Source organism: Protopterus annectens, chromosome 1.part1 (genome assembly GCF_019279795.1).
Source record: "Protopterus annectens isolate FY-2018-M chromosome 1.part1, PAN1.0, whole genome shotgun sequence".
Classification (NCBI taxonomy): Eukaryota; Metazoa; Chordata; order Ceratodontiformes; family Protopteridae; genus Protopterus; species Protopterus annectens.
Window position 1 is genome coordinate 446791615 of NC_056726.1, and position 27709 is coordinate 446819323.

Below are 27709 nucleotides of genomic sequence, written 5' to 3' on the forward strand. Positions count from 1 at the left end.
ACAAGACTGTCCTTAACAAACTCTCAATTTGCTACAACCACATTGCCAGGTTTGCCACTGGGCTGCCTTTTAGGACACATCATTGCATCAATCTAAATCAGCTTGGGTGGCTTGAACTACCCAGCCTAATCCAGTATAACAAACTGATTATGACCTATAAAATCCTCTATAATCCAGACAAAACTCCTGCACTTAAAAATATTATCACCCCTATAACAATCCTAGACCGCTTCGATCCTCTAAGAAACTACTAATTCAGACCAGCAAAATTAATAACACAGCCGGTGATTCTCTCTTTGCAAACTCTGTAAGTAGATCCTGGAACTCTCTTCCAGCTGATATTACCTTACTTTCCACCTTAGGTCAATTTAAAACTAGACTCAAACAACATTTGTCACTTAACTGGCTATGTCAATGTATCAAGCCTGGCTAACTCTCTCGAGAATGTGTAAAAATCTGTTAACCCGTTTACTGTGTAATTTAATTTAATCCTGACTTGTGCTCAGGATTATCTGTAACCTGTGGAACTTGTTTAACTTGCTTACTTATGTAATCTCTGTAAATAGTCTGTTTGTAATATGTAATGCTGGTATTATATAATGCTGTATCTGCTTACCCTTGGAGATTTTCTCCCCGGGCCTCCGCTGAAAATGGACATGCATCTAGTTGGACTATCCCGGTCAACAAATGTAAAATAAAAAATAAAATAAATTAAGGGACTCTGGCTTACAAAGTTCGCAGATGACTGCAAGCTGGGAGCCATTATTGAATCCCCAAATGATGTAGATATACTACAAAAGGGCCTTACCGAAACAGATGCCTAGTGCCAGAGCCATGGACTCAAGCTAAATGCCAAAAAATGTATAGTTGTCCTCTTTGGGAAAAAACAAGTACCTGTGAACTACCACATAGCTGGCAGTACACTAAACACGAAAATGTGATGAGAACTAGGGACACAGGTGGACAGTGGTCTCACCTTTTATAACCGCATAGCCACAACAGTTAGAAAATCCTTCTACATGGCATACCTCATCACTAAGGGCTTTTCGTCCAGGAAAAAGGTCGTCATTGTCCCTCTGTACTCATCCATCATTAGACCCATTATAGAATATAATGCCCCATTTGGTATGTACCTCACAAGACATCTGCAACAACTAGAAAGGCCGCAGAAATACCTCACAACAAAAATCACAGGCCTAAACCAGATGCCTTATGCTGACCATCTAAAGAAACTCCAGCTGTACTCTGTCGCACATCGCCTACTCAGAGGCGATCTCTGCCTAACATACAAATGTCAAACCCAGAGTTGTTGGACATGCTGCACTTAAAGAAATCCCAATCCCTCCAAGCCACACGCTCCAGGGATCTTAACCTTGTCATCACGATGAATAGAACATGCTGGAGGGATAGGTTCCTGACCCAGAGACTCCCCATACTCTGAAATATGCTGCCCATACATGTCAGGCAGAGTGCCTCAATGGCCCTCTTCAAGAGGAACCTTGACAATTGTATGGGAGATAGGAAATTCACCCCAGGGATCACATCAGTAGCCCTGCTAGACAGGGGTCCAGGGAAGCAAATATCTGTGGGAAGCAATAGCCAGGGAATCATTATGGTTAGGCTTGTACAGGCCTGAGGGCTGATAGCCTAGTACCTATCTATGAAACTATGATGCTCCTCTCTGAATTACCTCAGATCACATTTGCCGCTTCATGTGTCAGATGTATCCAGCCATCTCTTGAGCTTTGGCAGTGACTTTGAGTAAGTTTTTCTTCTCTATTTTTCTCTATATATTCTATTTATCTCTACTTGTGTACTTTTCTTTCTACCCGCTCCTCTCCTTTCCACTTTTAGTGCATGTGAATGATCTTCTTATTTGCTTTCTCTTCTCTCTCTCTGTACCAGTAGGTAGTTACTTTAAGTACCATTATTGGTACTTTCTTATCCCTTTCTTTACTTTTAAGGTATTTCTGGTTACCATTGTTGGTACCTTTCTCTTTCTATCTATAAAATAGAATAACTCTTGTCTCCCATTTCCATTCTTTTGTGTGTATGTCTGTGTGTCTGTGAGTGCTGTCAGTGCTGGGCTTTCTTTACTTAGTATGGCTGAAAAATCTTCCAAGGGCACCTCTGGTTTTAAGAGGTGTCAAAAATTTGACAGAAAGATGCCCAATTCAGATGGGCATTTCCTCTGTGTATACTGATTAGGCATTGTCCACCTTCAGGAGGATTGCGCCATTTGTCATGGTTTTTCTGCCAGAACCCTCACTGAGCAGAAAAACAAATTAATATTGAAAGGTCTGTTAAAGGGAGACTTTGAGGAGACCATATCTGGTCCCAGAATTGAAACCAGCTCATTGTCCTGTTCCTCTTCTTCTTCGAGACCAGAGAAACGGTCTCATTCAGTGCTAAAAAGTGCCTCGGAACCACCCAACAAATTGTCTAAACAGCCTTCGGAGCTGACAGCTTCAGTGGCACCAATAGGCAAAAATGGGTCGGCACCGACCACTACTACTGGACAGACACCTGCAGCTTCAGGACCACTGGTTTCATCTGTACTGAAGCAGACTACCTTTATTTCTGTACCAAGAACAAAATATTCCCGTATGGTCTATCCTTTTTCAGATAGACTACCCAGCCCATTCCTGGAACCGAGACCTCCTAGTTCTCCTTTGACATCATCCATTCGGTCTAGTAAGAGCTTCTCGGAATAGGACATCATGAGATTGGTTGACCAGCTCCTGACATTGAGGGAATTACCTCCATCTTCAGTTCCCATCCAACTCGGCTCTGGAACTGGCCCTTCTTCGACACCATCATACATTCCTCCACCAGCTCTAACCAAGTCTTTGGAGCCCCTGGCACCGACCTGCCCAGCTCCAGCTGCCTCGCTTCCAGTTAGAGTTTCTTCTCTGGAACCGAAGGTTGCCTTGAGTTCTTCCGGTCAATAGGAACTGGAGACCTCCTGGGGCTTCATCGCTGGTTCCAAGGGGCAGGATTCGGCTTTGATTCTTTTGGAGCCTTCCTTGCCACTCAGTGCCTCGGCATGCGTCAGCTCGACCCAGGCTTCTGCTTTGGAGGCGCCTTCCTTAGTGTGGGGTGGGACCATGGTTCTGAAGGAGTCCATTTCGGTTCTGAGCTCCCTTCCCTGTACAGGGGCCGACCCTTTGAATCATGAAGAAGACCTTGTCCATTGTGGACTCAATCTTTGCCACCCATGTCGGGCCAAATAACTGCTGTATCCTTTCGACCAGAACTTCCACCAGTCTCATCCCTGGGACAGGAGGCACAAAAGCCTCAGAAGCAACCCACATTGGTGGTTTCCTCTTCGGATACTTCCCCAGAACATCCACTGAGGAAGTACCTTCAAAGAAAAAGTGCAAAAGGAAGCACTTAGACTCCCCGGAGGAGCTCATCACAGGAGATATCGATTTGATGAAGGAGAAGGTTCTCCCAGGTCACCCTCTGGTGATGTTTCCTAAATCCTGAAACAGAGAGGTAGCCAGACTTCCCTCCAGCCTTCCCCAGAGGAATCGGTATACCTGGAGGGTTTTCGTGCCCAGCCTTCTACCTCTTGGATCTCTCCACCCACTGATGAGCTTATTAAAATGATCACTCAGCGGGCCTGGAAAATTCTTGACTCCATTGAGTCGATCCCCAAGAGGCCTAACCAGATCCTGTCTGCCCCTAAGGATGAGCAGCATTGGGCTAAGGGTATCCCTATAGATGCCATGGTGTTAGCAGCAGCCATGAAAAAGGAACTCGCAGAAGTAAGTGCTACTATCCGTCCTCCTAACAAAGGAGTCTAGGACTATGGATAGGTTGGGAAGCACATGTATGCTTCATCGACCTTCGCTGTCAGGTCTTTGAACTACATGGCACAATTTACCAGGTTACAGAGAGATCTAATCAAGGAGCTGTCAGATACTCTTGCAGAAGCAGTACCCAAAGGGGTCCTAGACAAGGTTGCCTCTCAGCTCGCTACCCTTGAATCTATTTCTAACTCATCCTTGACGCTAATTGCCCACACAGCCAAAGGGACGACAATTGCAGTGGGTTCAGGCGTAGCCATCAGGAGACATGCCTAGATGCACTTGTGTGACTTTGCAGAGACATTTAAATCTTCATTCATCAACACTCTGTTTGACGGATCATTCCTATTTGGATCCAAGGTAAAAAAACACACTAGCCTTATGTGAGAAAGATGGGAAGACACTGTCTGCTGTAGGTCTATGTTTCTCCATTCCTCAACAGTCCTACTCTAGGGACCAGAGAAGTGGGAGGCTATGGTTTAGAAAGGCCCAAGGGCCTTTACAGGCCTCACGTGGCAAGGACTTCTCCCAAGGCAGAGGGGAAATGATTATCTGGCCTCCCAATAGTCATTAATGAATCAACCAATGTCACATCGCATCTTGATCCCCAATCCCTGCAAACGAGATCTGTCTTGGTGGCTCTATTCCAACAAGATCCTTTCAGGCCATCCTTTCAATCCCCCTCAGCCCCAAGCCATAGTGACCACAGATGCTTCCCTGATAGGTTGGGGGGCATTATCTTGGAAGGACAGTCCAAGGCACTTGGTCCCTGCTGAAGACCAATTTGCACATCAATATTCTAGAAATGAGGGCAGTGCTTTTAGCGTTGCAAGCATTTCAAGATGCCCATCCCCTGGGAACAGTAGCAATTTAAACGGACATGTCGGTAGTCTGGTACATCAACAAACAAGGAGGAACCAAATCTTATCCACTTTGTCAAAAAGCCCTCAGAATTTTTAACCAGAAAGCACAAAGGTGGAGAGAGAGTCCAAAACCACAAAAAATAAATAAATAAAAATAAATAAATAAATAAATAACACCGGCCAGTGGAGAAAATAAAGTAAGATGACCAAAATCTTAGCTTTGATGAAAGCAGAATAAAATGGTTTGACTCTAACATTTTGGTCATCTTACTTTATTTTCTCTAGTGGCCGGTATGTTTTTTTTTTGTGGTTAAGCCCTCAGAGTTTGGCCAACTGTTTTCTCATGGCAACGCACATTCTGGGGAGCTCCAACATGATAGCGGACAGGCTCAGCAGAATTATTCTGAAGCCTCACGAGTGGTTTCCCAATCCTGTAGTGATGGAAAAGATTTTCTGCCACTGGGGCCAACCTTGCTGCTGTCTGTTTGCATCCCCTCTGAACAACAAGTGCAGCAGTTACTTTGCCCTGATCCCCCCCCTCCAGGGGAGTCATCCAGAGATGCTCTTCTCCATGACTGGCCCCCGGTCTCCTATACTCCTTTCCCCAACTCCTCTGATATCTCAGTTTCTAAAGAAAGTCAAGAGGTCGAAGAACACAATAATTCTCATTGCTTCGTTGTGGCCTCGACAAATTTAGTTTCCTTTCATTTGGCCTCATCTACTTCGGAAACGTTGGATTCTGGACCCAGCTCCAGATATGTTATTGCATCCAGAAGGAATGGTTCATCTGAATTTCCAACATCTCAAGCTCACTGCATGGCTTTTTCAATTCCCATGATTGCCAGGCTCTCTTCTCTTACCTCACCAGTCTAACATATCATTTTGGCACATAACAAACCTTCATCTAGAAAACTGTACCATAGTAAATTGTAAGAATTTGCTAAATGGTCTCTTAACATGATACTGACTCTTATGCAGCTCCTGTGAATAAAGTCTTGGATTGTCTGGCCGTACTTTATCAGTCTGGCTCTTTAGCCTTCACCATTAGAGTACATCTGGCTGTGATATATAACTTCAATGTTGGTTTGGATGGGTCTTTTCTTATGTTACATGTCCTTTTAGAGGACCCCCCCCCCCCCCATCTGCTTCTGAGTTGTATCAGGAACATTGACCAAAAAGTTACAACAAAAGCTGAAGTATAAAAGGACAAACATTCATTCCCTTTTGGAATCACTCACAGAAGATACTGATTTTGATGATTGGGAAGACCCCCAGTTCCCTTCCTGAGGATGTCACATTTGGAGAAATCTTGGAATTGCTAAGACAGAAAGGGGGGTAGTCTGGTACATCAATAAACAAGGAGGAACCAAATCTTATCCACTTTGTCAAAAAGCCCTCAGAATTTTTAACCAGAAAGCACAAAGGTGGAGAGAGAGTCCAAAACCACAAAAAATAAATAAATAAAAATAAATAAATAAATAAATAACACTGGCCAGTGGAGAAAATAAAGTAAGATGACCAAAATCTTAGCTTTGATGAAAGCAGAATAAAATTGTCCACTGAAGCATCTTTCCAAAAGGAGTCAATATTTCTTTAGGCTTTTGGATGGTTCCTCCCACAGATAAGATGGTAGGCCTAATCTCCATGTGAGCATGGAAGGAACCAGATATTGCTGACTCTATTCTTTGTAAGCATGATAAGGTTTCTTGTGTCATCGAAGGACCATTACCACTAGAGCAAGGGCTGTGATATAGATTCTGTGGTGATGGCGGCAGCCACCAAAAAGGAACTGGAAGAGGAGAGTACCACCATCCATCCACCAAACAGGGAGTTTCAGGCATTTGGCAGAACTGGGGAGCAAGTTTTTAGTGTTAGGCAGCAAAATTATTTGGCACATGTTGCACAGTTTCAGGGAAATTTGACTGAGGAGCTTTCCATATCTTTGTGAGGGTTCCTGTCTCTGGATAAGAGGTAATCAGTTGATTCACAGTTGGCTATTTTTCAGTCATTATCCAACGTCTCATTACATCTGATTTCCAGTGCCAGAAAAGGTACTTCTAGAGCAGCTGGCACCAGCATTACCATCCGGAGACATGCGTGGATGCAACTTTGTGATTTTGTGGAACATTTGAAAGCATCCTTTATTAATGCCCCCTGTAGTGGATCAAAGCTTTTTGGTCCAAAGGTCAAAGAAATCATTTTTGTAAGTGCACAAGATGGTAAGACCCTATCTGCCATAGGTATCAAGTTGTCTACCCTAAGAGGACCTTCTTAAAGAATCAATAGGGAGTTAGGAAACTTTGGTTCTGTGAAACGCAAGGTTTCATTTCTGACACACTCCCTTGGAGCAGAGGGGGAATTCCAGTGTTAGAAGTTGCCCTTATGGCAGAGGTAGTCCACAGAACCAGGGCTTTCGGGGTCCTTTCTCCGAGAGGTTCTTTCACTGCTGCTGAAGTTTTGCCCAACTGTCACTCTCTGGAAACAGTCGGCGACACTTACCCCCTGTATCCAACAACCTGTACAGCCATCACTCAAGATATGGTTACAGAGGATAATAACCAGGGGCTATTTCTTTCTGTTTATTTGTTCCCCATTACCTGTAAAGAATATTCCTGATGTGTCACCCTTACAAACGGAAGACGCTTATTCAGAAATAAGGAAGTTTCAAAAAAATTGAGTCATCCAAGAGGACCCAGCAAGTCAGGGAGGATCTGGAATTTACTAAAGGTTTTTTCTCATGCCAAAAAAGAACAGGGACCTAAGGCCAGTTCTGAACCTCAGCCATCTAAACAAGTTTATAAGGTACACAAAATTCCGGAAGGTCACAGTACAGTCTGTTTTTCCTTTGTTGAGAGAAAAATGGCTGGTTGTACTTGATCTATATCCAGTAAGTGTGCTACCATATAAAAATGATTTATTCACTTTAGGCTGGGAGCCAGTCATTTTCAATTCTGAGCCCTGCCCTTTGGTCCCACCATGGTCCACAGGGTTTTCACCAAATATATAGCAGTGATCGCAGCTCACCTCTGTCTGCAGTGCTTCCAGGTGTTCCCCCTGTCAGGATGATGGGCTCATAACTGCCCCTTCCAAGCTTCTGCTTATTCAGGCCCGGGACTCCTTGCTCCATCTCCACTCACATCTAGGGATCACAGTGAGTACACTGAAGTACGAGCTTCAGCCAGCTCAGTCTTTGGAATTTATCTTAGCTTTCTTAGATACAAAACTTCACATTGCTAGGCTCCCGCAGACCAGGATCTCATTTTTCCACAAGCAAGCATTAGCCGGTTGGTTTCTTCTCAGAAGCCACCAGCAAGACTGATCCTATGATTCTGAGTCACTGGTAGCTGCTGTCACACTCATCCCTTTAGCCAGGTATCATATGAGGGTCCGTCAGTGGACATTATCAGTTCAGCAGTCCATTAGACAGCACCCCATGTCCTACCAAGTATCTATGTTGAATATTTCATATCTCACATCCAGTGGTGGTGGGAATTGTCACTTGTATCTCAAGGATGTCCTTTCGTTTTGTTCTACCCTCAACATAAACCATGGTAAATAGATCCTTCTCACTGGGATGGGGGCTTGGACACTTCTTGGGGAAGACTGTCCACGGCACATGGTCCCAGACAGAGGTCAACCTTCACATCAACTTTCTGGAGATGAGAGCAGTCCTCCTAATGTTGCAGTCATTTCTGGATTCTGATGTTCTTCGTGTTTCACTGTTGCAGTCATTACATTTGGGTAATCTGCTGGCAGGTTGCCCTCATTCGGCCTGATTAACAAAGTCTTGGGTCCTGCGTCGGTTGCTGTCCCTTCTTCCATGAGGTCAGGTCGTCAGGGGTATAAAACATGCAGCCAACGTCATTACCTCAGTCTTTCTTGCCGTGCAGTGCCCGAAGCAGAAGCAGTTCGCAAGTGCCAGTCGACCAACTCCTGAAATTTTCATTTTCGAGTTTCAGAACCAAAGTCTTCAACTTAAAGCTAAGTACCCCATTGGGGAAACTTTTTCTTGCTCCTTACCGATGTCAGTAAAAGTTAATAATTGCATTACTTGTGGAAAGCAAATACCTCATAAAGATTTTCGTCTGTACTGTATTCCTTGCCTAGGCCATGACCACGACGTACCTTGCTGTCGGTTTTGTGCTTTATTTAATCAGCGCACTATCCGTCGTCGGTACAGTTTTGCCTCTAAATATTTCGGTTCTCTGTTTAATTATCCTGAAATGACGTCAGTTAGCCATCTGACTACCGGAATTTCAAAAAAATGCAATGATAAAGACAGAGACAGGCCGTTGAGGTCCAAAACTGCCGCAGACGCTTCTCCTAAGCCAGTCGCCAGTTTGCCGGTACTCAGTGAGGTGCTTTCGCAGCCCCTGATACCCACTACTTCTGACTCACAGGCCTCTACTGAGACCCATTCGGAGTCCAGTATGCCGCGAGATACTTCAACTATGGAACCCGTGGATGTCTCTACCTTGGATGGGTCCGGAGCTGCTGTGCAGGCACCGGCTTCTGAGGGTGTATTCAGGCCTACAGACTTGCATATCAAACCAACTCCACCTTCAGTACTAAGGCCTAAATCTCGATCTATGTCTAAAAAAACGCCGCCCAAGCCACATGTTCAGGCCCCTATGCCTACAAAATAAATGATCAAAATGGCTGAAGATCTAATTACTCTAATCAGGGGTAGTCAAACCCCCCCCCCCTTCTAAGAGGCCTAGGCCTGAGCTTGACTATGAATCTTCTGATCAGGATTCTGTTTCTTCTGACTCTTCTAATGACCTGGATTTATCCATACCTACTTATGAGGATTCTGATGCAGAGGATTCCATTCCCTCTGCTTTTCCCCCTGAGGATTTCTCATTTGGTGAAACTTTACATACCTTACGGGAGCATTTCCACTGGGAAAGTCAGGAATTCTCTGATTCAAAAAAGAGGCTTCGGGATTTTCTTCTTTTACCTCAGCATAGGCCTTTGGCTATACCTCCTGTACTAGACATTGTTGATGATGTGTTTTCGGAATCCAGTATGGCCCCTGATTCCCTGCCGCCAGCTCCTTGTAAACCTGACAGATACTACAGGGTTCCTGAGTCCTACAAGTTCCTTTTCAAAAATCCTGTTGCAGTTCCTGAAACTCATCTCAAGGGCCTAAGGGCATTAAGGCTTCTACTGCTAAAAATCCTACCCCTTCTGATAGAGACTCCAGGGCGCTGGATAGATGGGGTAAAAAGGTTTATACTTCTGCAACCTTGGCTATCATGGCTTTAAACTGCCAATTTCATATGTTAAAATATCAATGGCATATTATTCCACTGCTTAAACAGAAAATGATATTGATTTCTGACTGTGTGGAAAATAAAGATTTACAGGATGTATTGCATTCTGCTGAACAAGTTGGAAAACATGCTTTACAGTGTGGTTTTGATTCTTTAGAGGCATCTTGCAGGGCTGGTGTTACTGGGTCTGTGCTTAGAAGGCATACTTGGCTTAAGGAGCAATCTCTGCCTGATCATGTTAAAGCAAAATTGTTGGATGCTCCTTTAAATCAGGACCGGCTGTTTGGCAATAAGGCTGAAGAAGTTTTAAAAAAGATGAAAGATAAAGCTAAATCTATGCAAACTGTAAAAGATTTCTTACAAGTGCAACCTCCAAGATTTAGTGGGCATTGGCCTACCAAGAATTGGTCCTTTCCAGCTCCTTCCAGATCCTCTCAAGCCAAATCCAGACAGACCAAAAGCACTCGGACCTAAGCAATGGGGAGCCTCCACTTCCAAATCTGGAAATAACAAGACACCCCCCTATGGTAAACAGTCTCAATGACTTTCCTTTAAAATTACCAAGCACTTACCTTTTAGCCACCACTTTTGGGGGAAAGATTGCTTTTCATGCAAAAAACTGGGAACTCATAACCCAGGACAAATTGGTTTTAAATATAGTGTCCCAGGGATACAGATTTAATTTCCACACGTTGCCAACACCAAACGGGTGGCTAGACCTGCCCCCAAATCAGTGGGCAGAGGCTCAGAAACAAGTACTTTCCCTCTTAAACATGGGGGCAATTCAACTGGTACCAGAAGAGGAAAAGGGACAAGGTTTCTATTCCAGGCTTTTCCTGGTACCCATAAAAGACAAATCACTCTAACATCTACATTTATGGTAAGTGTACACAACTGTACTTTCCCTCTGGTGCGCTTTTAATACAAACAGACAATATGTTGGTGGTTTGGTACATCAGCAAACAAAAGTGAACACAGTCTGACTGCTTATGTTGAGATGCCATGAAGTTGTGGCAATGCGCAATGGTTTCTCATCTCTTTCTGATTGCAGAGCACATTCTGGGGAAGTCCTGTGTTCTAGCGGACAGGTTAAGTACATCTATCCCTCCTTCCTCACTAATGGTCCCTCAATCCACCAGTAGTGGAGCAAATCTTCAGCCATTGGGACCAACCATGGTGCGACCTGTTTGCGTCTCCTCACAACACCAAGTGCAGCCAATACTTTGCTCTAATCCACCTGGAAGGGGAGTCAGAGGGATGCTGTGGTCCACACTTAGCCCCCTGGACTTCTTTATGCATATCTGCCTATCCCTCTATTGTCAGAATGTTTGCAGAAAGCTCTGGTGTGGAAGGTTATTCTAACTCTCATTGCTTCATTTTGGCCTCGGCAGGTGTGGTTTCCCTTCTTCTGGCCTCATTTAGTACATCCTGCATGGGTTCTGGACCTGGTACCAGCACTCCTGTCTCACACATCAAAGTAGCCTCACCCAGAAATTCATTCTCCCAAACTAACTGCATTTTCTCCAGTTTCCTTAATGGCTAGACAGTCCAAGTTCTCACTCTCTGTTGCTCATATTTTTACTTCTTCTCTGAGAACTTCCAACAGAAATTTACAAAAGCAAATGGTAAAGAAACCACCATAAAAAACTTCTCCAAAGCCAACTTCATGCTACTTAAGTCAGAAGTGACAAACTTCATGACACCCATGCAGACGGGAACTGAAACTGCTGAATCCTACACTAAGGCACTGTACGAGCACATCCACTCATGCATGAATCGTGCCATCCCAAATAGAACCAAAATGCTCTCATCCAAAAAAAGGAAGCCAATCTGGTGGTCCCCTGCCATAAACAAACTTTACAACAAAAGGAAGAAACTTTTGCAGAAAAGAGGAAAATCCCAGGATGCAAAAACTCCCTTACTAGCCTCAGTAAGAAACTGAGGTGCCTCATAAAATCCTCCAAAGCTAGTTACGAAAATAAAATTGCCAAAGATTCCAAAGACAACCACAAAGCATTCTATAACTATGTCAAAAATCTAAATGGCAATGCTCAGATCTGCTCTGAGCTAAAACAGAATGGCATTAAATATACTGATCCAAAGGATATTGCCAGTATCCTGGCAGATCGATTCAGTGCCAACTTCACCCCCCTCTCAGCCCCTAAATGGCCCATCTCAATACCGGAAGATTGCCAAATTCCAGTAATAACGGCCACACAGGTACAAAACGCACTCTCTAAAGCCAAGAATACAGCATCCATGGGACCAGATGACATCCCGGGCTGTGTACTACATGAACTACAATATGAACTGGCACCTCACCTAAGTGTCATGTTTAATCACAGCCTCACCTCAGGTTTCGTGCCCACTGAGTGGCGTAGAGCTACAGTTATCCCAATCCACAAGGGGGGATCCACCTTGGATCCCGGAAACTACCGTCCCATCAGTCTGACAAGCCTTATCTGCAAGGCCATGGAGCGTATTATCATGGAACTTATAAACAAAGACATTGGCAACCTTCAAACACTGGACCCCACCCAGTTTGGGTTTGTGAAGGGCCGATCTTGTCTCCTGAACCTGATTAACTTCTTTGAATCAGTCTCCAGAGCCATGGACAAGGGTAAGGTGGTCCACACAGCCTATCTAGACCTTGCCAAGGCCTTTGACACCATCCCCACTCTGGAATCATAGATAAACTTACTAAGTTGGGCATTAATCCCTATGTCACCCAATGGGTTGCTAAATGGCTTACTGATAGAACCCACACTATAAAAGTAGCTGACTCCAAATCCAGCTCCAGACAAGTGACAAGTGGAGTACCTCAGGGTTCAGTCCTGGGGCCGCTCTTGTTTGGCATCTACTTCTCTGAAGTACAGGTCAACACTAAGGGACTCTGGCTAACAAAGTTTGCAGATGACTGCAAACTGGGAGCCATTATTGAATCCCCAAATGATGTGGATACTCTACAAAAGGGCCTTACAGAAACAGATGCTTGGTGCCAGAGCCATGGGCTCAAGCTCAATGCCAAGAAATGTATTGTTATCCCTTTGGGAAAAACATGTATCCATGAATTACCATATAGGTGGCAGTACACTAAACACAGAAAGTGTGATAAGAGACTTAGGGACACAGGTGGACAGTGGTCTCACTCGATAACCACATCGCCACAACAGTCAGGAAATCCTTCTATGTGGCACACCTCATCACGAAGGGCTTTTCATCCAGAAAAAGGAGGTCATTGTCCCACTGTACTCATCCCTCATTAGACCCATTATAGAATACAACGCCCATTTGGTATGTACCTCTCAAGACATCTGCAACAACTGGAAAGGCCTCAGAAATACCTCACTAAAAGAATCACAGGCCTAAAGCAGATGCCCCACGCTGACCGCCTTAAAAACTCCAGCTATACTCTGTTGCATATCGTCTACTCAGAGGCGATCTCTGCTTAACATACAAGGCCATGTCAAACCCAGAGCTGTTGGACATGCTACACTTAAAGAAATCCCAATCCCTCAGAGCTACACGCTCCAGGGATCTAAACCTTGTCATCACAATAAACAAAACATGCTGGAGGGATAGGTTCTGACCCAGAGACTCCCCAGACTCTGGAATAGATTGCCCATACATGTCAAGCAGAGTGCCTCTTTGAACCTCTTCAAAAGGAACCTTGACGACTGGATGGGAGAAAGGAAATTCACCCCAGGGATCACGTCAGTCGCCCTGCTAGACAGGGGTCCAGGAAAGTAAATAATGTGGGAAGAAATAGCCAGGGAATTGTTATGGCTAGGCTTGTATAGGCCCTAGGGCTGATAGCCTAGTACCAACCTATGAACCTATTTGGGCTTCAGGAAAAAAAATTTGATCCATTTTTAGCTCTTCTTTCATCCACCGTACATAGTCTAACTTCTCATTTTCAGGATGGAGGTAGCTATTCCAATATCAAAGTGCAGTTTGCTGCTCTCTTTGCATGTTAGAGAGGACCACATTCCCATTGAGTCCCTCAGGCTTTTCAGAGGTTTTCTCTGAGGTACCTTTCTTCTTCTCCCTCTACTGAGAGAGCTGGTTTCACTATGAGATTTAACTATTTTATTGCAAGCTTTGACTTGCCTGTACTCCCGCATTGAATTGGCCGCCAATGTTGAAATAATTTTGTCATGGACAGCTCTGTTTTAAGTTGCAATTACTTCCACTTGGAGGGTTTCTGAGCTCTATGGGTTATCTTCAAAGCCTCCCTATCTCATCTTCCACAAGGATAGTGTCTCTGAGGACTAACCCTTCCTTTCTCCTTAAGGTGGCTTTCCCAAACTTAAATCAGTCATTCTATTAACATTCCAATATTCTTTTCAAAATTTTCTTAGAAAGGAGATCACATGCTACATTTGTTAGATGTACACAGTCAGTTACATTTCTGTTTACATAGAAACAAGTCTACAAGAAAAACAGACTAGTTATTTGTATCTTTTTCTTCATCCATATTAGGCAAAAGTGTCCAAAGTTATGCTTTTTCGATGACTTTGACTGTATCATTTATGTTTACAATGAAAATGATTTGTTATTTCTTAAATCTCTCAAGGCTCATTCACTATAATCTGTAGCCTTGTCTGCAGCTGTTTTCTTTAGGGTACCTCTTCATGACATTTATGTTGCCGCTGCTTGGTTCATGGTTCATACAATCATTTTTCATTATAAATTGGATTTACAATCCAGGTCAAGAGTTTCCTTTGGTTCAGCTGTAATCCGGGATATCCATTCATAAGACCACCCAAAGACTATGGTGGCTGGGGTCTCTGTCCCATCTATTGAGGAATGGATGAAACAGACAACATCAAATAAGAAAGTTATGTACTTAACCTTAACGATAAACCTGTGTTGTCTGTTTCTGTCCTTCCTAAACTTCCCTCCCTTCTTACCCTGTCCTTTTAGTACTGTCATTATATTCCTGGGGAAATCTAGCTACCTCTAGTTCAAGAGATTCAGTCTCGAGCCTGCAAACATCAGCTGGTTTCCTTCTACTTTTTCCATCAGGTTACCTGACTGCTTATTGGGTCTGCCATGATTTCAGCATAATTTACTTTTGTCTGATATTGTGGGCAAACTTGATTTGAGGGATTATGGGAAACAAGAGGAGCCTGTGCACGAAAGCTTGGAAGTGGCCAAAGCTGGATCCATTATTGATCTGAATACCCCATTCATTGAGGAAGGATGGAAACAGATAACACATAATTATCATTATGGTAAGTATATAACCTTCATTTCCCACCAACCTTAACTCTCCTTCCCTATTCCCCCGCTGAATAATTGTGATACTGAAAATTATTTTTTCTTTCCTTTTTTAACGTGTTTCTCCATTCTTCTAGATATACAAGCAAAATTCTACACTTAAAGTGCTCTAACTGTAGCATGCATTTTCTGAAGTGTAAAATATCTATTACCAAAATAGATTGTTCTTCTCACAGAAGGTCTTATAACAATATGCAGTTCTATGCATGTTAGGGTGTTATCACACCTGTGTACATTGCATATAGTGTACTTAACCGTATTTCAAACATGTTTGCCCCGATTCTTACATACTTTGCTGTCTGTGTAAGTGACTAGTTGCTGATAGATAGGTTGAGAGCAGGTGTTTTGAAATTTGACCCCATAGTAAGTGTTTATAGATAGGCCTTACACAGAAGTAAGTCATTTACACCGAGAGCAAGTCTTTTGGAATCAGGGCAGACTTACACTGAGAGCAACTCTTTTAGAATCTGGCCCTTTATCTTACTTACTGCTCTGATACTGTATTGCTAATATTTTATGTATTTATTTATTTTTTTACTGCTCTGGTGTGTGACTTGTCCTATGACATTACATTATGTTTCTTTATTATATTTACATTATTATATGTTTTTTTAACCATTCACTTCGGTCAGAAAATCAGAACCTACTTAAAATCTACAAACCTTTACGGCCATCTGGGCACATTCTGCTATCCTGCTCCTTAGCTAAACTATGGAACTCTCTTCCTCCATCCCTTAGAAATACTCGTCAATTTAACTTTAAATCCATCCTCTGTTCCTACCTATCTTCAAAGTGGGAATGCCCTTGCTTCTTCCCCACATAGGACCCTCCTATATCAAAACCCATCTTCTGACTTTCTGCATTATCTCTGCACTCACATCATTTGGCCTCCTACTCCTCCTTAACCTCCAAATTTGTGTTAATAGTTCATTTCCCACAATTTCTCATGCTCAATTGTAATTTCCTGTTAATGACCCATAGACTATACTGTTGCTAGATTTTTGCTACTATTATTGTGAAATGTAAAGTTTCAATTGTAATTCACTGGTAATGACTCGTAGACTGTACAGTTGCTAGATTTTATTATTGTTATTGTATTAGGCAGATGTTTTTACTGTAGAATGCTGCATAAAGCTGTATGACTTCTTTGCTTTGTATGTGTATATGCTAATATGTTTTTCATTGCTACTGGAGCTTTTCTCCCCAGGCCTCCAATGAAAACAGGCTCGTTTTAGGCCCAGTGGACTTCCCCAGTCATCAAACTGAAATAAATAAATAAATAACACCTTTATTGAATTATCACTTGTGACATGGCCACATTTGCATTTATACAAAAGTAATCAAACTGCATTAACAAATTAACGCTAATAAACATTGTACTTCACATATATTGCTATATGTCATATAATCTAAGCAACATCACATAAATTATTCAATCCCTGACCCTCTTTTTTTTGAACAGGAAACATTTTTATTAAATCATCACTTGACATAAGCAATCATACTTTTATATAAATGAAAACAAACCACACCGACACAATCCTAGTTGCAAGCATTTTACATCACAAACCATACTGACACACTCCCAGTTGCAAACATTGTATATCACTTATAATCTACCCAGTTATTTTCAGCCAGATATTACATAGCTCATTTAAATTCTGCCTTCTTTTAAACCTCATTCCCCCCGTATGTATTGTTCCCACAATTCCCAGTTTTTCTTATGTAGTTTGCTCATACCTTTTTCTAAAGATCTTGATTCCAGTTGTTTTATCACTGCTACTATATTCACTACTTCTAATATAGTTGGTTTAGATTTTGATTTCCACTTTCTAGTAATTGCTGTTTTGGCAGCCACCACAATTAGACACAGCAAGGCCTTACCATGTCTAGGCAATTTCAATTCTGTATCATAGTTCAGAAAGATCAACTCCCTGGTCACACTAATCTGCTCACCCAGCATCTCCGACAGTACATCCTGCAGGAAATCCTTAAAGTCCGCCAACCCACTGCACTCTCAGAAAATATGTTCCCACGTACCTCTTTCTTCAGATTTACACCTCCAACATTCACTGTCTAGATGAGAAGACATTATCTGGAGTCTACTTGGGGTGTAAAATATCTATGTAAACATTTCCAAGCAAAATTCCTAAGTCTTCTAGATTTTTTTGCATATTTGGGAGACATACGTATAGCCTCCCAATGTTTCTTTGTGAATTTCTTATCCAGTCTCTCTTTCCAATCCTTTCTAACCTCCTCTGATTGATTCTTATAGTTATCATGTAATATTTTATATACTTTACTAATTATTCCTTTTTAATGGCAGTTTTCTGTTCTAGATTCGACTAAAAACTCTACCAGTGCTGATCTTTCATTTAGGACCCCCTATTTTGTTCTCTTTGCCTATGCACTGGTATTAATCCTTGATAGGGAAGGCGATCTCTAACCTGCAGTCAAAATAAATTCTAGGCCTCTTCCCATTCTGTTACCTTTCCCTCTCTAGTTATTTGCTCCTAATTCCTTGGTTTCTTTGACAGTTTTCTCCAATAAATTCCAGCCCCCTCTTGCTTATTGTCTGTATTTCTAATTGCAGTCATCCTTATCATGAAAATCTTCTTTCTCCATTCCTGTGTTGGTTTAGTTCTTAGGACACTTTCTGCTACTTTATAGATATAATATTCTGTATGATTTTTGTTATTCTCCTTAAAGACCTGCATTCAAAATCCCAGTCTCCTTGTTTTCTTCTCCCGTTTAACATCATCCCTTTCCACTTTGAATTATAGTTTTCTGCCTCTGCTATGTATAGCAGCCTTAACTGAGTAGCTGTGAAATACCCCTTCAAATTGGGTAACCCCAATCCACCCTGCTCTACTGGAAGAATCAGCTTATCCCACTCAACTCTTGCTGTCTTCCCCTCCCCGATAAAATCCTTCAGCTCTTTATTAATTGCAATCCACAACTTCTCCTGTGGTTGATAAAAAATATGCATGACCTGTGTATCTTGCTATCCATATCCATGTAATAAAGCTTCCATTTTCACAGTTTTTGTATTATCTTTTGTTTAGTCTCTTCCCACATATCCTTAGCTGTCATACCAGAATAATTTTTAATCTGTTCTGCTAAATACTTAATTTTATCATGTCTCCATAAATACAGATATTGCTGAGCCAATTCATGTGTGGGCACATAATTTACCAGTATTGCCTTTGCTTTAGCTCCATTAATTTTGTATACTGAAAAAATCTGAGACAGTCTCAAAATGTTCCACAACACTGTAATGTCTCTTTTTGGTTTTGTCAGGTATAAAATAATGTCATCTGCAAATAGAGCCAACTTATCTTGACTACCATACCAATTGTATCCTTGAATTTCTGAGTTCCTTATTTTCTTTGCCATTGATTCTAAATATAATGCAATTAACAAAGGGGAAAGAGGATAGTCATGCCTGGTTCCTCTGCTCAAGCAGAAATTTTCATAGAAGACCCCACCCACTTTTAATTTTTCACCTCTGATCCCTCATATGTCCTCCTAACCAACCTTATATTTTTTTCAGGAAATGCAAGTGCTTCCATTGCCGAGCTTATAAAGTCCCAGCTTACTCTGTCAAATGCTTTCTCTGCATCAGGGCCCACCAGCAACAGTGGTATTTTCTTACATTCTGCTTCCCTGTGAATCATCAGTGTTCTGTTAATGTTGTCAGATGTTTGCCTCCCCTCCACAAAACCACATTGGTCCACATCTCTCAAATTTGGCATTACTTTTGTCATTCTTTTAGCCATTGTAGACATGAAAACTTTATAATCATAGTTTATTATTAAAATGGGCCTGAATGAAGCTGAGTCTGATGGATCTTTACCCTCTTTAGGTATTACAGATGTCAGTGCTTTCTTGTAAAATGTTGGTACTTCTCCTCTGAAAATACTGTTAAAGAAAATCTTCCAAATCTTTATCAGTTTTTCCCTCCTAGCTTCTAAACTTCCACAAGAATGCCATCTGTTCCTGGGGATTTTCCTGTAGGTTGGTTATACATCACCATTTTTATATTATCTCCTCCTGTCCTAACAGTTAGTAATTGAGCCTCATCAACCTCTAACCTTGGTGTATTTAATTCTTCCATAAACATTTCCATTTGTATCTTTTCTTGATTTCCATATTTCTCTGCTTTATACAGACTTTCATAAAATTTCCAAAATATTTCTAATACCTCTACAAGATCTCTTGTTACCTTCTTTGTTATAGGCTCCCTAAGCTTGGCGACAGCCCTTTCTACTTTCTGTTGTCTGAGTCGTGCTAACAGTTTTTGTGCTCTATTGTTATCATCAGAAAAACAGTTGCTTAACAGCAGTCTTTCTAAACTTGTGCATATTATCAAGGCAATCCCTTATTTTCTCCTTAGCATTCTGCAGTTGATCCTCTTCTTGTTCTGTGAGATTTCCCCCTATTTTGCAATACCTTAACATTTGTCAGTCCCTGTAAATAATTCTTGTTACTTCTTAACCATAGTTCCTTTTCTTTTATTTCCACCCTATTTTTAAACTCCACCTTAATTTTATCCCACTCCCTTAGCTATATTTTCAGAAGAAATTTCTGTCCTGTCTAATAGCTCCTGAATAATCTACACTACCCCACTCCTTATATTCCTCTCTTTTCAACAGGTAGGTGGGAAAGCGCCAGTATCTCATTTTCATTTCATTACCATGCTTTTTATTTTAATTATTATTGGCACATGCTCTGAAAGTTATCCGATGTGTATCCTTCAATTAAATGCACATGTTCCAGTGAAATGTAAATTTTGTCTAACCTAGCCAAGTTTTTGTATCTCGGGGAATAATATGCAACTTCACTCTGAACTCCTTTTGCTGAATCCACATCTTCCATGCCAAATATTTTCATACTTTTTCTCAAAAATCTACGCTCTTTTGTTATACTTTCCCTTCTGGGCCCCCAGACACCTCTTCGCTGTTGCAAATCACATTCCATTGTCCACCTGTAAGTAATATTCCATGCTGAAAACTGATTATTTCTCCCAGAAATTTCTTAAGCTTTATTATTGCAGTTTTAGGTGGAATATAAATGTAATCCTCCTTCCTTGCCAGTAGCACCCTAACACTACAAATCTGGCATTATCTTTTTTTATCTTCTTCTGTCAGTATTGGAGTTCCTGTTGCAATTAATATAAGTACTCTTCTTTCCCTTTGTCCCAAGTATTCCACTGAAAAACCATCCTGAAAACCTTTTTTTTTTAATCAAATTCACATGTTTAGTTCTTTCTAAGTGTATCTCCTGTAACATAACATAACATAACAGTTGTTTTATCACTGCTACTATATTCACTACTTCTAATATAGTTGGTTTAGGTTTTGATTTCCACTTTCTAGTAATTGCTGTTTTGGCAGCCACCACAATTAGACACAGCAAGGCCTTACCATGTCCAGGCAATTTCAATTCTGTATCATAGCTCAGAAAGATCAACTCCCTGGCCACACTAATCTGCTCACCCAGCATCTCCGAAAGTACATCCTGCAGGAAATCCTTAAAGTCCGCCAACCCACTGCACTCTCAGAAAATATGTTCCCATGTACCTCTTTCTTCAGCTTTACACCTCCAACGTTCACTGTCTAGATAAGAAGAAATTATCTGGAGTCTACTTGGGGTGTAAAATATCTATGTAAACATTTCCAAGCAAAATTCCTAAGTCTTCTAGATTTTTTTGCATATTTGGGAGACATACATATATCCTCCCAATGTTTCTTTGTGAATTGCTTATCCGGTCTCTCTTTCCAATCCTTTCTAACCTCCTCTGATTGATTCTTATAGTTATCATGTAATATTTTATATACTTTACTAATTATTCCTTTTTAATGGCAGCTTCTGTTCTAGATTCTACTAAAAACTCTACCAGTGCTGATCTTTCATTTAGGACCCCCCTATTTCTTTCTCTTTGCCTATATGCTGGTATTAATCCTTGATAGGGAAGGCATTCTCTAACCTACAGTCAAAATAAATTCCAAGCCTCTTCCCATTCTGTTACCTTTCCCTCTCTAGTTATTTGCTCCTAATTTCTTGGTTTCTTTGCCAGTTTTCTCCAATAAATTCCAGCCCCCTCTTGCTTATTGTCTTATTTCTAATTGCAGTCATCCTTATCACGAGAATCTTCTTTCTCCGTTCCTGTGTTGGCTTAGTTCTTAGAACACTTTCTTCTACTTTATAGATATACTATTCTGTATGACTGAAAGTTATCCGATGTGTATCCTTCAATTCAATGCACATGTTCCTATGAAATGTAAATTTTGTCTAGCCTAGCCAAGATTTTATATCTCGGGGAATAATATGTAAATTCACTCTGAACTCCTTTTGCTGAATCCACATCTTCCATGCCAAATATTTTCATACTTTTCTCCAAAATCTACTTTGTTATACTTTCCCTTCTGGACCCCCAGACACCTCTTCGCTGTTGCAAATCACATTCCAGTGTCCACCTGTAAGTAATATTCCTTGCTGAAAACTGATTATTTCTCCCAGAAATTTCTTAAGCTCCATTATTGCAGTTTTAGGTGGAATATAAATATAATCCTCCTACCTTGCCAGTAGCACCCTAACACTACAAATCTGGCATTATCTTTTTTTTATCTTCTTCTGTCAGTATTGGAGCTCCTCTTGCAATTAATATAAGTACGCTTCTTTCCCTTTGTCCCAAGTATTCCACTGAAAAAACATCCTGAAAACCTTTTTTTTATCAAATTCACATGTTCAGTTCTTTCTACGTGTGTATCCTGCAACATAACTATTTGCACTCTACATATTTAATATAGTTCACTACTCTCTCTTTTTCATATTTATCTGTAAGACCTTTGACATTTAAAGACATTGCAGAAAGCATCACTACATTAAAAAGTGTTATTCCCACCTTTAATGTATAACACCTTTTTGATAAATGTCTAGTTCCAGCTTTTGTGTTACATGCATACACTGTTTGACAGGTTGAACTTTTATGCAGTTGTTGCTTGTCATATCCATTTCCATTTGAGCCTATGTCACATCTTACAAAACTTTTTGTTTTATTGAAATCCCTCAAACAAACAAAAAAAAAACCACACTGAATACCCCCTAAAACCTATTAACTTAATACTAACACACAAAACTATGTACATCTTCAAATACTGAAATTTTACCCACCAAATAGGAACAAAAGTCTCGAACTGACAGCCACACTCGCAGACTTGAGAGTAACCTAAAAGAAAGGTTAAACATATTGTTATACTTCTGAACTGAGTCTAAAGTGCATCCATTTGAATCAATACACTCATCAGTAGATTGATTGTAAGAATTGCCCTACTTGCCAATATTTGCTGCTTCTAGATAGGAGAGTTCATAACACAGTGGTTAAACCCAGGAGAAATAATTCTTTGAGAAATACATGTTTGGTCTTCAGTTATGTAAAGTATGTAATGATAACAAAGTCTATTTGCCTTCTTGATTTATCCATCTCCTTTTTTAAGGAGTTGAAGAAATGTGAAACAGAAGAAAACACAAACAGAACAGCTTGGCAGAAGAAAATGGAAACCGCTCAGCAAAGGTAATTAGATCAAAGTAGTAGTAGTACAAATTAAAGAAATAGTTATGTTTGTTAGAGATGCTGGACATTTACTTAAACACTTAATAAAATATGCTTTGGCATTGGTGTTTTTTCCCTTTTCAGCACCATTACTTTTTAGTGAAAAGTATTTATTTCTTCAGATTTTGTTCAGTGCAACAAATTTAGTTTTAGTTTGTCTTCTGCTGTGTACATAATTTTGCTGGTTCCACTGATTTTTAATTTATTTACAGATTTGTTTAGCCCAACATAATGGGGTTATCCAGAAATGAATAATCTTTGCAATGCACTAATTAATGTGATCTGGTGTTTTTTAACCTTGTTTCCTAGAATGTGACTGTATACTGGCTAGATATACATTTGAAATGCATACTTTTGCACATGAGTTTATTTTTTGTTCCACCATAGGGATATATTTTTAAATTTGACATTGTGTTTACTTCAGAGTGGGAGCATCTATACAGCTACTCATATGTGAATAGACTTCGATGGTAAAGCATTCCACATGTGCAGCAGCATCTTCAGGTTGGAGAGGGATGTCGAATTTAGCCAGGTCATCACTCAGGTTTAGTAGATTAACCTTTGTATAATCTCTGAATACTGAGGTATTTGAAGGCACTTCTCGCTTTAGTCTTAGGGTAAATGTGACTGATTTATGGTCCGATTGGACTAAAGAGGAAGTTACAATGGATAGGGAACAGAGCTGTTCCATATTGATGAGGACCAACTCCAGGATTTTGTCTCCACTTGTTGGAGTGCAAACTAACTGGTCCAAAAAGTTTGTATTTAAGAAGACCAGAAGTCTCTGGGCATACATGGTAGGAAATATAGATCTTTCAGTTGGCAGAAGGGTAGATGAAGTCTCAGTAGGAGAAGGGTGTTTGACCTAATGCATAAGTGCAAAATATTAGTTAGGTAGGAGATATATGGGTCAAGGGGGACATGGATGGAGTCCTGTAGTTATCTATGATGTGATAAGGGGTTGTGTTCATGGTAAATTGAACATGGAGGAGTTCCAGATCATTGTCCTGTCTCATGAGCAAAGGAGGGGAGATTTTGTTTTATGAATATAGACATTGTGCCATCAGTTCTTTTGTGTAGTGCAGTGGGACAAAATGCATGGTAGGTGTTGAAACCCTGCACAACTGGGGTGCTCTGAGTGGTCTTGAATCACAGTTGCTACATTGTTTCATGTTTAGTTTAGTAAGTAGTTTCAAAGAACTAATGAGTCCAACTGGACTCATGAATTATCTTACTTAATTTAAAACATTCTTGCTATTTCTAAATTTTAATGGCAATAGAAGAATAGTATCTCTCTTATCAATAACATTTTTTAAAGATACCTTTATTGAATTATCACTTGTGACATAGACAAATTTACATTTATACAAAGTAATTAAACTGTATTAACAAATTAACATTTATAAGCATTATACTTCACACATATTGCTATATATTGTATAGCCTATGCAACATTACTAACTTAATCAGTTCATGTCCCTTTTTTAAAACAAGAAACATCCTTATTAAATCATCACTTACAACATAAGCAATCATACATTTGTATAAATGAATACAAACCACAATGACACAATCCTAGTTGCAAGCATTTTACATCACAAACCATACTGACACACTCCCAGTTGCAAGCATTATACATTGCTTAAAATCTACCCAATTATTTTCAATCAAACATTACGTAGCTCATTTAAACCTCATTCCTTCCCTGTATGTATTGCTCCCACAATTATCATTTTTTTTCTTGTGTAGTTTGCTCCTACCCTTTCTCTTATTGGTAACATTAATAATGTTTTCAGTACATGAAAATATTTGATTGGCTAGCATGGCAGAATATTGTAGATACAGCAGTTTATGAGAAATATTATTAAAAGAAAGCTCCACCACAAGTGTATGTGTGTGTGTGTGTGTATATATATATATATATATATATATATATATATATATATATATATATATAAAAATGTACAATATATGTATGTATATTTATTTATTTTACTTCTCTGTATGATCATTGTTTTACTATAAAATGTTTGTATCCCTTCCACAAAACAATACTGATCCATATCTACCAGCTTTGTAGTATTTTTGCTATTCTCTTAGCTAGTAAACACAAATACACTTTGTAATCGTGATTAAGAATTGATATTGGTCTATATGATACATGGTCTGCAGGGTCTTTTCCCTCCGTTATCCTACCACCATTGCCTTCTTTTATGATGTAGGTATTCCCCTCTTCCAAATTTTCAAAAGCCTTCTTCCTCCTAACTTCCAGATTTCTAAAGGAGTTCTATCAATTCATTGAGATTTCCTTGTTTGTTGGTTATGTGTCACATTTTTATTTCTCTTTTATTTATTTAGACTGTTACTTGCTTAGCTTCCTGTTTGACAAGCTTTAGATTAATGCAGGCGAAAAATTAAAGAAACATCGCACTGCTTAACACTGTTATAGTCATTATTTACATAACTGTTTTACTGTTTTTTGGGGGGTTTTCTTGGTGGGGCAGATGTCAGTTGTATTCTTCCATTTGGGCCACCATGCTATGCTACTGTGTGTATAAAAACATTTCTCCAAGAAGTAAGTATTTGAAAAGTAACTTTTCCTTAGCTGCTTGTTTGGTTTACAGCACATTACTGAGCTCAACAAGAATTAGCATCAGGATGTAAAATTATGAGTGACAGTAAAAATGACAAAAAAATCTCTTGTCTAGGGTATGCCTTGCAGGCTAAGACAAATTTCTTCCTGAAATCCAATATAAACCAGAAATTAATGATGAGCTTTTATGATCAATGATGGGGATGATATTAGAAGTGGAGAAATTGAAAGGTACCAAAATGTCTGAGCATTAAACTATGGGTAATATTATAGGGAGAAAAAACCTCTGCGGTAAGATTAACACATCTGAAGGTAAAATTTTCCTTTAGAACTGACAAAAATATTCATAGATTCATAGGAGGTTACTAAGCTAATGGCACTAGGGCCTTTACAAGCCTAACCATGTAAAAAACCTAATTAAACTAATTGACCATAGTTAGATGGTCATTGTTAGTGGAGTGATTCTATGATCAACATAGACTACTCCTGTCCCTGAGGGACACAGGTGCCACCCGTGGTGGTGAATTTAGTCACTCATCCAGTTGTCAAAGTTGCTCTTAAATAGGATCATTGAGGAGCTTTGCTTCAAATGAAGTGTGAGCTTATTCCAGAGGAGTAGAAATCTCTGGGAGATGTATCTGTCAATCTAAAATGTTTTGTTAATGTCACAGGCTAGGTTGAGATCCCTGGAATGAGCGACTCTTGTCCCATTTGATTTGGGAATGTGCAGCATTTCCATCAGGGCGTAGTCAGAGCCTGCTCTGAAGGCCAAGCACAGGTCACCTTTCATCAGCATATATGATACAGAGTACAGTGACAGGGCTTTCAGGCTTTTCATGTAAGTCGCTCAAGATTCATGGGTGTAGAGAATAATCTCCAAAGGCTATTTTAGTCATTTAATTTCCCCGACTACTACCCTGTTAAGTGGGGTCTGCAGCAGCAGAAGTAAAAAGCTGCTAGAGTAGAGTCATTCAGTAAGTTCCTCCCAAGACCAACCAGAATCTGGAGTCTTTTCCAGGTTCTTTTTATTTCTGAAGAAAACAGAAGACCTAAGGCTGATTTTGGACCTAAGCCACCTCGGTTAGTTCATGAAACAGATAAAATTCTTGATCATCACGGTTCACTCCATTCTATGTCTTACGAGGAAAGACAACTGGATGTGCTTGACACATCTCCAGAATGCTGTCATGTCAAGATAGCGAGGCAGTCCAGGTAATTTCTCCATTTCTGGCTAGTAGCCAATCATTTTCAATTCTGAACATTGCTCTTTGGGCTGACTACATCCCCCCAGGTGTTCTAATGCGTGGCACTGGTAGCAGCATATATCAGGCTGCAGGGGTTCCAGGTGTTCACATGTTTATACAGTTGGCTCCTCACCCCATCAACCAGGGATCTATTGGTCAAACACAGGGATTTCATGCTCCACTTTGCCCCGCAGTTGAGGAGCACTGTCAGACTTGCAAAGAGTCAGCTAATACCAGCACAGCAGATAGAGTGCATCACATGCCACCTGAATACAAACGGCCAGGTTGCCAGCCTTCCACAGTCCAGAGTGTTGCCCCTGCAAAAGCTAGCTTCAAAAGTTCTTCTCTTCCTGCAAGACTTATCCTCAGACTTTTAGCTTTAATGACTACTTCTGTCAGAAGTGGTCAGAACTGAAGTGCTGTAGCATTCTGCTTGTGGGTAGCAGAAACTATAGCAGCTGCCGCTCAATTTTTGCTCTTCAGTTTAAAGTTATGGGGCAAGTGCAAATTGAGGGACGACACTGTGTGCCAGCATAGGTAGCTTACACCTCTGCCATTCTTTAACATCAGGTAGTCTAGTCAGGTTTCACAGTTGTGGTCATTTAGCTTCCAGAAAGTTTGTGACCTGTGCAACATTCAGTATCAACACTTTTTTTGTTTTCTAACCATAAGTTGTGAGATGTCGTGGCCATTTCTCTGTGACTGTCAGCCAGTTTCTTCTTCAGAGTACTTTTATTCCATCACACACTCTTATTTCCTTCTAGTACAAGCTAATCAAAAGCTCCTTCACACTACTGTAGACTGAACAGCTTTTTTAAAATCTTTAGTAGTTTCAACTTCTGACAATACTGATCTACTGAAAGAGGCAATCAGCTTCAGCCAACACTAGGCATTACTATTTTTCTACTATACTGGTTATTGTTCTTGCAAATTACATATTACTAGAATGGTGGTTATTAAGCAAGGCTGATGCACATCAAAACTGTATTTTGATAATGTAGCAACTAAACTTAGTTTTTTTCT

At 40.5% G+C, this 27709-nt stretch overlaps 1 protein-coding gene across 1 annotated transcript in view; it reads left to right on the forward strand.

Annotated features, from left to right (window-relative positions):
- Positions 1-27709, forward strand: part of LYST (lysosomal trafficking regulator) — a 3825950-nt gene that overhangs the window by 2843343 nt on the left and 954898 nt on the right. Inside the window, exon 32 of the mRNA XM_044075805.1 lies at positions 22734-22810. Coding sequence (XP_043931740.1) covers positions 22734-22810 — 77 coding nt within the window. The remainder of the gene's footprint in view (positions 1-22733; positions 22811-27709) is intronic.